The 11766-nt window shown below is 45.4% G+C and overlaps 1 protein-coding gene across 1 annotated transcript in view; it reads right to left on the bottom strand.

The window, feature by feature from the left end:
* Positions 1-284: 284 nt before the first annotated feature.
* LOC130360466 (vomeronasal type-2 receptor 26-like) overlaps positions 285-11766 on the bottom strand; it is a 43774-nt gene continuing 32292 nt past the window's right edge. Inside the window, exons 4-5 of the mRNA XM_056562955.1 lie at positions 3512-3635; positions 285-1154 (exon numbers count right to left, since the gene is read on the bottom strand). Coding sequence (XP_056418930.1) covers positions 289-1154; positions 3512-3635 — 990 coding nt within the window. The 3' untranslated portion in view covers positions 285-288. The remainder of the gene's footprint in view (positions 1155-3511; positions 3636-11766) is intronic.

The raw sequence follows: 11766 nt of genomic DNA, 5'->3' as shown, positions 1-11766 counted from the left end.
TCAATATCATCAATACCATCTAGGAATAGTACCTTGAATATTTTTGGGAAAAGCGAGTGGATAAGTACAAAAAAGTTGACATAATGTTCAGATACAGCAGAGGGGTTGTGTATTGGGATACATTTTTGAAAGTTTCACTTGAGTACAGTACAAAGATTTATGGATAGATAGATATATAGATAGATATGAGATAGATAGATAGATAGATAGATATGAGATAGATAGATAGATATATAGATAGATATGAGATAGATAGATAAATATGAGATAGATAGATAGATAGAGTTCTTATAAACAGTTTTGGCTTATGAGGATGACATAACATTTGGGGAGAAAAATAAAACTCAATAGTCCTGCACTGGAGGTCAAGATGGCAAAGACCTCCACCGCCACCATGTTCTTCCCCTTTACACTGAGATACGTGGGGACAAATGTCACCCACACGCTGCTGAATACCAGGATACTGAAGGAGATGTTCTTGGCTTCATTAAAGCGGTCCGGGAAATCCTTGGCCAGAAATGCGGCCCCCAGAGAAATCAGAGCCAACATCCCGATGTAGCCAATTTCCAAAAAGAAGAAAGTGGATGACCCTTCATTACACAACAAGAGAATAGTGTCCGTCTCTGTGTCAGCATCTAGATATGGCGGATAGAACATGATCCAGATGACTGACAGCAGCACTTCCCCCATAGAGCACAGGACAACTAATGTGTCAGGTAACCTCATTCCTAAGAGTCTCTTCATCCTGCTCCCTGGTCGGGTCGCCTTGAAGGCCATGATGACTGTCAGAGTTTTAGCCAATACAGAAGAAACAGAGACGGTGAAGACAACTCCAAATGCAGCTTGTCTGAGAAGACATCGTATTGGTGATGGCCGACCAATGAACAGCAGCGTGCACATGAAGCAGAGGGTGATGGAGATGAGGAGAACGTAGCTGAGCTTCCGATTGTTGGCTTTTACTATTGGAGTCTCTCGATACGTCCAAAATATTCCAAGGATGACACTTGTAACAATTGAAAATAGTAAAGAGACAATTGTCAAAGTTCCTCCTAAAGTTTCTCCATAGGAAAGGAAATCGACATCTTTGGGGACACAGCCGGTCCTGTCAATATTTGAGTTTTCATACCTGGAACATTTCCAGCAGCTCCGGGAGTCTGTGGATGAAATATTGTGATCACTATGGGGGAGATTTATCAAAACCTGTGCAAAGGAAAAGTTGCCCGGTTGCCTATAGCAACCAATCAGATCGCTTCTTTCATGTTTAACAAGGCCTCTGCAAAATGAAAGAAACGATCGGATCGGTTGCTATGGGCAACTGGGCAACCTCTCCTTTGCACAGATTTTGATAAATCTCCCCCTATAAGAAGAGTCAAAAACCGGACACATCTGTAAATACAAAGAATCATGAGGTCAAGGCAAAGATCTTGTTCAACCTATTAGATACCACAGGGTGAGGATGTGGTGTCATGGCATCCAAGGGGCATAACAATTAACAAAGCCATTAGAGTGACTGATAGAGAAAAGGTCACATAATATTTATACTGCACAGTAAGAGGCAAAGAAGAAAAAAAACTAAATATGTTCAATTGCATTGGTTTCATTTTCATTTTTTCACCATATTTATCATACAGTATGTATAATAGTATAGTTAGTATTTTTTCACATTTTATTGTGCCATAAAAACATTTTTCATAAAAAATTCAGTTTCAGAACGTTGTAAGAGCTTTTTCTATTCTTCTGTAAGTGTATGAGGGCTCGTTGAGCTGTATTTTCCATTGCTATAATTTTAGTTACACATAATAAATTACCTTTAATTTATTTTTTGGGCGATCAATGGGAAAATAAAAACATTCTGCCGATATTTTACACTTTTCACTGTGCAATTTAAATAATATTAAAAAAAAGTTTTAGTTCATATTTTATTTTTATTGCCGATGATATGCGGCTGTCTGTTACACCCTGTTCCCATCACTTTTCACTCCTTATTGCATTATTCTGGTATTATAAAAATGTATTTCAATTTAGCTATCACCCCAAAATATATAACTGGCTAAGAGCTTTAGTCCCAACCAGCCCCCACATCTTACATTACCATCTCCATTTCAAATATTTTAACATATATATATATATATATATATATATATATATAAACAGTGTGGCTGTTGTATCACAGAAAAAAAGAATAATGCTTAAACATATTCCTCACTAGGTCATAACAATTCTTTACATGTCGAGATGTACAACACATAAAAAGTTTTCAATTCGGTCTTCTAATAGGCCCATAAACATCCTCAGTTAGCTAAACATGTCCCAATCAGATGCAAACTAAAAGGGGAAATAAGATTATCAGACACTTATCTATACTTTCCGCATTCCCCCGGAGCGCCGCTACAGCTGTTCGGTCCCACCGTCCATTCTTCTGCCTTCTTCCTGTGCGTGGATTGTCACACGGCGCTCAGCCTATCACGGGCCACAGCGATGCCCCGCCTCAGCCGGTGATAGGCTGAGCGCCGTGTGATGATCTGTGCATAGGAAGAAGATGGGACTGGAGGACCAATAAGCTGTAGCGGCACTCCAGGGGAATGCAGGAAGGTGAATGAAAGTTTGTTTTCTTTTTTTTTTCAGCCCGGGCACAACCGAGTTGGAATAGTCTGCACTAGACTACTCCTTTAACGTTACTCCCCCGACCCCTCCTCCCTGACATTCTCCGTCTGCCTTACATAATGTCCCTCGTCATTTACCTCGTTCTTTAGACACTTAAAGAGAGGTGTGTAAATCTTATCTCCCCAACACTCTATTTTTCAATTTCTCCATGTCTTATGGGGACGTTACTGTCTCTACAGGTCTGCTAGCTTACATTAAACTTCTCTCTTCTCATTCCTTCTCTATTCCTTTTCTTACTGTAGAGAGCAAGAGTCATAGACTGCCTTCTAGAATCAGTGCTGAGGCTGCTGTGATCACAGGACTTTATTATATATATAGTTCCCTGCACAGACATATAAGAGAGAGTAAGAGGCTGCCTTCTAGAATCAGTGCTGAGGCTGCTTTGATCACAGGACTTTATTATATATATAGTTCCCTGCACAGACATATAAGAGAGAGTAAGAGGCTGCCTTCTAGAATCAGTGCTGAGGCTGCTTTGATCACAGGACTTTATTATATATATAGTTCCCTGCACAGACATATAAGAGAGAGTAAGAGGCTGCCTTCTAGAATCAGTGCTGAGGCTGCTGTGATCACAGGACTTTATTATGTATATATATTACTCCCTGCACATACATATAAGAGAGAGGAAGAGACTGCCTTTTAGAATCAGTGCTGAGGCTGCTGTGCTGAATCAGTCAGAAAACAAAGGGCGAAGGGGGGAGTTTAACTTAGTATCATCTAGGTGAGTAGAAATATTTTCCTCTTTTTTTATCTTTACACATCATCTTGTTATCCACCCTATAGGGGTTCCCAATGACTTCCAGGGGATCGGGGGGTTGCTTCCATACAGTTCGGTATCACCCACCTGTTGAATTGGACATTTCTCCCTTGGTGCACTGTACACAGTCGTAACAACATGGAGGTTCCCCTTCTCTCTTTGCCATCCTGTACCCAGGTTCACAAGCTTCATTGCAGAGTGATGGAGGCGCCTGGGAACGGATAATAGGTTCATAGAAATGTGAGGCTATAGTCACACGGCAATTCCACAGATATTACGTTCAGCAAAAGTGCAGTTGAATTCTGCATTCTCTAAACACAGAATTCTGCCAAAATTCAAGCCTCATTGAGTTAAATGTGATTTTGAATGGGACAGAGAAATCTCATTGAACCTTATGTGCAGTACATTTGGCAGAATTTCTGGCAGAATTCCTTGGCAGAATTCCACATGGAAATTCTGCTGTGTGATCATGGCCTAAAGGTGAGGATTTCCTTAGCAAATTGACCTGTCCACAAGGACAGAATAGAAGTTTAATAGCCATTTTAACACTTTTGACTATTATTTGGTACAAATGACTGATGTGTTTCGTGTTTTGTGTGAATGTTTTATGAACAGAAGGAGATTTTAATGTTTTAATATGCTTAGTATTTGAATTTAAATGTTTCCCATTTTCCATATTTAAACTAAGATTCGGCTGTTTTTTTTTTGTAAAAGGCAACATTCAATTACATAAAGAGATATTTACAGTAGTCATAAAAGTATTGTACCATAACAGGGATATGAAAACATTGATACCGGACGTATGTTCTGTATTCCACAACATTTTCTCACTATGGCCCCTTTCTCTGTAAAATCTTGCCGCTCCGCTTACCAGTTCTTTTGTCCACAACATGGTGTCATATGGCGGATCTTATAGAGAATGGGGCCGTAGTGAGAAAATGTTGAGGGTGCTACCCAAAGAGGGGCTACTACCTACATTAAGCTGCCACTACCTACAGGGGTGTTTGCTGCTATTTACAGGGGACTGCTACTACCTACGTGGAGAAACAAAAATAGCCTACAGGGGGTGTCATGACTAGAGATGAGCGAATCGAAGTTGATGAACCCGAATTCGTTACGAATTTCATGAAAAATTCGTTTCGCAACAAATGTGAATATCGCCGCAATTCGATCGCGCGGATCGCTTCATTAAACTCCATTTTACAGCATTCCAGGCTATTGGAGACTTAAAATGGTCGGATCCACATGTGAGTACATGGGGCAGGGGATTATGGATGGGCGGGAAATAACGGCGGGAATGAAGGTAGGCGGGCTAACCCAGAACCACATGTGAGATGCAGCCTATCAGTGTTCACTGACCCCTGTGATGTCACAGCCCCTATATAATCGGCGGCCATCTTGCCTCTCTTCATTTCATCTATGCAGTCAGATGGAGAGGACGGGACTGTGTGTGTGAATAGCTCATACCACAGCGTTACACTGCAACTGCTAGTCACATCAGCATTAGGGAAAGGCAGGAGTGCAGAGTGCTGTGCTGTTACACTGAGAAGGATCATTGATTGCTAAACCTCCTATTCACGTTATTGAGCATTGCAGCAGAGAGGGGCAGATAGCTGTCAGCTGCCTCATAAAGATCTCCAAGCTGCCGGAACTTTCTGAAGCATCTTATCTCCTAATTTTTCAGCCCAATTGAGTTTATTTTTATTTTCTCCACAAATCTTCTGCTGCTCAGAATTGTGTGACAGAGTGCAATTTAGGGTTTAATCCCTGGACTTTTTTATTTTTTTTGTGGTTCTGCACTGTTGGGTCCTGCTGCTGTTCAGAAATACGTGATTGTTCAGTGGACTGTAGTGCATTTGTACCATTTTGTACCTGTTAATCTGTCAAGGGGCTACATACTGTGCAAGTCCAAACAATAGTATTCACTGGCTGTTTTTTTTTTTTTTTTATAGTTTTTTTCTGCTAATAGTTAGGCATATTACTGCCCTCATCAGCGCATAGCGCATAGGTACATCCAAGTATTGTACCATTTAGTACCTGTTAATCTGTCAAGGGCCTACATACTGTTCAAGGACAGCCATAAGTAATCACCTGCTGCTGTTCTAGACAAATACTGTTTAAAGAGTAGTGTAGTGTATTGTAATACCCTCATAAACGTATGTCAGGCAGAGAAGTGCCAGGACGTGCACAGAGGAGTGGCAGAGGCCTAAATACTTCAGGTAGAGTTGGCAGCAGACTTGGGGCGAGTGGCAGCAGGAGTCACAGCGAGAGGCCTGAGCTCCCGTTATCAGCCAGCGGTCATGTCTCCACCAGTAACCCATCTGCCGTCGTGGATTGGTTAACACGCTTATCCACATCATCACAAGTGACATCTGACACCCCCAGTCAACAGTCGGTGGGTTCCTCAGACACAACCCTCAGTTGGCATGGCCCAGGAGCAGTCCGTGTCCTCCCATTGCCTTTGTCCTATGCTGTTCCCTCTCCTAGAGAAGTATCTTATGCTGTGGGTTCAGCGCCACTATTTACTGAGGACGATCTAATAGAGGACAGTCAGCAGCTACTGGACAGCCAAGAAGGGGAGGAGACATGCGCCGCTTGCTCCGCTAGGCGGCCAAGTAGTGATGCGGAGAGTGACGTGGGAGATATTGTTGTAAGTGTTCAGGGTCCTGAAGCAGACACTGTTGGGGAACCTGAGGAGGACATCAGTGACGTGCACACAACTGTTGATGATGATGAAGCTGATCGCAATTGGGAGCAGGGTGCAGAAGGGGCTTTATCATCATCAGGAGAAGAGAGTTGCAGGTTGCCCTTGAGGCAGCAAGGCGGTAGCATGGTTCGCAGTCAGCCTGATGGCAGTAGTGGAAATTCAGGAGCCAAGCGTGCCCGGGGGAGACCACCTGCTTCGCGGCAGCCTACCTTTCCGGGAGGTAGTGGAACAGGGGTTCCTGGAGACGGCGCCAGTAACAGTCCATCAGTGTGAACTGCGGGTGGGAAATTCAGCTACTCGGCGGTGTGGAAGTTTTTCATAAGGCATCCGGAGGAGGTTCACGTAGCCACATGCAAGATCTGTCAGCAGAAGGTGAAGCGTGGCCAGGGTCCCAATGTCGGCACCACGGCCCTGCGTCAACACATGCTTCACCACCATAAAGCGGCCTGGGAGAACCGTGGCTCCGATGTAGTGGTCCAGCCTGCTGCATCACCCAGTGGCCATCCGCTCCCTCCTTCATCCAGCCAAGGCTCCACCACCTCAGCCGAAGGGAGCTGTGTGTCAAACCCTCCTTCTGTCGCTCCTGCTTCTCCCGCTTTTAGTCAGCCATTCCGCCAACAATCCATCGGCGAAGCCATGTCCAAGAGACAACAGTATGTGCCCACTCATCCAACAGCGCAGAAGTTGAATTTGCTCCTGTCCAAGTGGCTGGTGTTGCAGTCCCTCCCTTTTCAAGTGGTGAACTCTGCACCTTTCAGAGAATTGATGGCTTGTGCCGAGCCGAGGTGGAGAGTCCCAAGCCGTCATTTCTTTGCGAAGAAGGCAGTACCAGCCCTGCATAAGTTTGTACAAGAGAAGGTGGGCCAGTCCTTGAGCCTGTCGGTGTGTTCAAAAGTGCACGGCAGCACCGACGTGTGGAGCTGTAACTACGGGCAGGGACAATACTTGTCTTTTACGGCTCACTTGGTAAATGTGGTTCCTGCACAGCCACAACAGCAACTTGGACAGGTCACACAGCTTCCTCCTCCACACTCTCGCTCTCAGGCAGTTGGTCCTGTTACAGTGTGCGACGCCGCCTCCTCATCCTCCACCGTGTCCTTGGCCTCCACTGCACGTCCAAATCTCGGTGGCCCTTCATCGTACCATATGTGTAGGGCACGCGGTGTCAATCTGGGGGACAACTATGCTCCAATTCTGGGGGACATCTATGCTGCCTAATCTGGGGGACAACTATGCTCCTAATCTGGGGGACATCTATGCTGCCTAATCTGGGGGACAACTATGCTCCTAATCTGGGGTACAGCTATGCTCCTAATCTGGGGGACAACTATGCTACCTAATCTGGGGGACAAGTATGCTCCTAATCTGTGGGACATCTATGCTACCTAATCTGGGGGACAAGTATGCTCCTAATCTGGGGGACATCTATGCTTCCTAATCTGGGGGACAACTATGCTCCTAATCTGGGGTACAGCTATGCTCCTAATCTGGGGGACAACTATGCTACCTAATCTGGGGGACAAGTATGCTCCTAATCTGGGGGACATCTATGATACCTAATCTGGGGGACAAGTATGCTCCTAATCTGGGGGACATCTATGCTTCCTAATCTGGGGGACATCTATGCTGCCTAATCTGTGGGACATCTATGCTGCCTAATCTGTGGGACATCTATGCTGCCTAATCTGGGGGACAAGTATGCTCCTAATCTGGGGGACATCTATGCTACCTAATCTGGGGGACATCTATGCTGCCTAATCTGGGGGACAACTATGCTCCTAATCTGGGGGACAGCTATGCTCCTAATCTGGGGGACAACTATGCTCCAAATATGGGGGAAACTGACGCTTCTGGCCTTGGGCCTATAATTTTTTGAAGTTTAGCAGTAGCTAAATACATGCAAATGTCAACATTGATGTTTAAATGTAAGGGGTTATGAAACCCTCTTGGGTACTGCGAATGACTGCTCCAGAATCATTCTGTGTCTTTCAGGAACTACTTGCCTCCCTGGTGCCTCAGGCCTTTAGGCCTATAATTTTTTGAAGTTTAGCAGTAGCTAAATACATGCTTAATGCAAATTTCAACAATGATCATTAAATTCTCGGTGCTCTGCCAGGGCCTTCTCCTACCCCGCCGGGGCCGATTCGAGGACCTCACTAAACCATCCAATTGTTAGTAGAGACATGCGGTGTGTACAAGGGGCAGGGACTTAATGAACCCTAGCTTATGACCCGCACATAGTGATTCTTCTTTCCTGGCAAAATGATCCCTATCGCCAATGGGAGCCGGGTGCAGAAGGGGCTTAATCATCATCAGGTGAAGAGAGTTGCAGGTTGCCCTTGAGTCAGCAAGGCGGTAGCACGGTTGGCAGTCAGCGTGGTGTGGCAGTAGTGGAAATTCAGGAGACAAACGTGCCCGAGGGAGACCACCTGCTTCGAGGCAGCTTACCTTTCTGAGAGGTAGTGGGTTACCCGCACCTGTCGGTGAAAGACAGGGACACGCTAATCCGTTCAGTGGAGCGCTAGTGCGGCCCAGACATCTGAGGCCATAACACAATTGTTATTGCTTGATTTCGCAATTGATTGTGCAATGTAAGGGGTTATTAAAGCCTCTTGGGTACTGCTGAGGTCTACTCCTGACTGTTCCTGGTGCAATGTATGGGGTAATTAAACACTCTTGGGTAGTGTTATTTTTAAATTTACTGATAATTTTATCAGTAATAAAATTGAATTTTGCAGAATGCTAACCGTTACAAAACGGAACGCTTGTTGCGTGTGATTTTTTTTATGAAAATAAAATAAAATACGGAGAGGGATTAACTCGGCTTAATCATTTTTGGCAAAAAATCTCCTATGGTGATCTGATCCTTTGGAGACAGATGCGCTTACACACATATGTAATAATTTTTTTTTTTATTTCAAACATTGTGTGGTTTATTATTTTTGAGAAGAAAGTCTTTGGGTGGTCCACTGTCCTGCATTATAGAGTCTTCTGAACTGCTGTTTATGCGCTTGTTTTTACACAAAGGTTTACATTTAAAAAAAAAAATTATACAATTTTGTTGATTTTGGGGGGGGGGCTGGATTGTGAAGCCAGGGTGACGGGTGTGTACTCGTGCATCAGTCAGCTCCAGTCTGTGTCCTTTAGGCAATATGTGGGTTACTAATGCAACAGAGATGGAGCCCGGGTCTTGGAATTTCAAATATTAAAAACATTTTTACAAATTTTGTTGTTTATTATTTTATAGAAGAATGTCTTTTGGTGGTCCACTGTCCTGCATTATAGAGTCTTCTGGACTCTTGGATATGCGCTTGTTCTTAAACAAAGGTACAAAAAACAAAAATGGCCGGTCAGGGCTATGGAGACGTTGCGCCTACATCTTACGGCCACATGAGCCCTGTGGGTGCTTGTGAGATTAGGTCCTTTGTACCCACACGGTGGGGTCCGGGACACAAATTTTGATTTAAATTTCAAATAAAAAAATAACACATTTCAATGGTCTCCTCATGCTGCAGCCAACTCCAGGCTGCGTCATTCTGGTAATATATAGAGAGCACTCGCTATCCTAAATTTCCGTTAAAATTTTTCATCAACATTTTTTGTCTTTTTTATTTGGGATTGTGAAGCTTTGGTGCGTACTCATGCATCAGCCAACTCCAGCCTGTGTCATTCAGGCAATATATGGTTTATTGATGGCGCTGCTGGGCCTGGGTCTGGGAATTTCAAATTTTCTCATAGGCAGCACCCGCTATCCATAAGTCTTCTTCATAAATTTCTACAATTGTTGTGTTTATTGGAGGGATTGTGAAGCCCTAGTGTGTACTCATGCATCAGCCAACTCCAGCCTTTGTCATTCAGGCAATATATGGTTTACTGATGGCGCTGCTGGGCCTGGGTCTGGTAATTTCAAATTTTCTCATAGGTAGCACCCGCTATCTAAAATCTTTTGTTTAAATTTCTTAATTCATCTTTTAATCTTAGGGATTGTGAAGGCCTAGTGCCTACTCATGCTGCCAACACCTCCACGCTGTGCCATTCAGCCACTATATGGTGTCCTCATGCTGAGAACATGTCCATGCTGTGTCATTCAGCCACTATATGGTGTCCTCATGCTGTCAACACCTCCACGCTGTGTCATTCAGTCACTATATGGTCTCCTGACACTGATGCCACCACCAGGCTCTGTCATTGTGCTGCTGTGCGGCAGTGATTCTAAGAGCGATGCCAGTAAGATTTTTCTGCATGCTATTCTGAATAACAGTAATATTTCACTACCCCAGCACACTCCATATGCGTTTTAGGACACAGCAAAGTGTTCTATACCCGTAGAGAGGCTGTATGTAGGCTAGGAATAGCCTTTTTTAACCCCTTAAGGACCAAGGGCGTACAGGTACGCCTTTGCTCCCTGGTACTTATGGACCAAGGGCGTGCCGGGCGGGGATCGCGCCGGGGTGACTGCTGATATCTATCAGCAGGCACCCCGCGCAAATTCCCAGGGGGGTCATTAGACCCCCCATGTCGGCGATCGGCGCAAATCGCAAGTGAATTCACACTTGCGATTTGCGCCGATTCCGGGTCATACGGGTCTATGGTGACCCGGTGACCCGGAATAGAAGGGGGATCGCGGGTGTCCTAGACACCCACAATCCCCCTGTAGCGATAGGAGTGAGGTGGCAGGGTTGCCACCCCTCCTATCTCTGCTATTGGTGGTCTAGACGCGACCACCAATAGCAGATCGGGGGCGGAGGGGTTTACTTTCGGTTTCCCCGTCCTGCCCACCCACAATAGGCGGGGCAGGACGGGGAAACCGACAGGGACCGGCGCCGAAGATCCACGGCAGCGGCGACGATCAGCGGCGGCAGCGGGCGACGATCGGCGGAAGAAGAGGACCGCGACGCAGCTCCCTGGATCCAACGGAAGCCGGTGAGTTACTTAGCAACATCTGGAGGGCTACAGTCTGAGACCACTATAGTGGTCTCTAAACTGTAACCCTCCAGATGTTGCAAAACTACAACTCCCAGCATGCCCAGAGAGCTGTTTAGGCTTGCTGGGAGTTGCAGTTTTGCAACAGCTGGAGGTCTACAGTTTGAGACCACTGCAAAGTGATCTCTATACTGTGCACCTCCAGATCTTGCAAAACTACAACTCCCAGCATGCCCAGACAGCAGTTTGCTGTCTGGGCATGCTGGGAGTTGTAGTTTTGCAACATCTGGAGGTCCACAGTTTGGAGACCACTATGCAGTGGTCTCTAAACTATAGCTCTACAGATGTTGCAAAACTGCAACTCCCAGCAAGCCTAAACAGCAAACAGCTGTCTCTGCATGCTGGGAGTTGTAGTTGCGATCCCTCCAGCTGTTGCATAACTACATCTCCCAGCATGCCTTTCGGCGATCAGTACATGCTGGGAGTTGAAGTTTTGCAACAGCTGGAGGCACACTGGTTGGAAAATACTGAGTTAGGTAACAGAACCTAACTGAAGGTTTTCCAACCAGTGTGCCTCCAGCTGTTGCAAAAGTACAACTCCCAGCATGCACGGTCTGTCAGTACATGCTGGGAGTTGTAGTTTTGAAACAGCTGGAGGTTTGCCCCCCCATGTAAACGTACAGGGTACATTCACACTGGCGGGTTTACAGTA

This window comes from Hyla sarda, chromosome 3 (genome assembly GCF_029499605.1).
Source record: "Hyla sarda isolate aHylSar1 chromosome 3, aHylSar1.hap1, whole genome shotgun sequence".
Taxonomy (NCBI): Eukaryota; Metazoa; Chordata; class Amphibia; order Anura; family Hylidae; genus Hyla; species Hyla sarda.
Note: the sequence above shows the minus strand (reverse complement) of the source record. Positions and strands in the feature narration are given on the sequence as shown.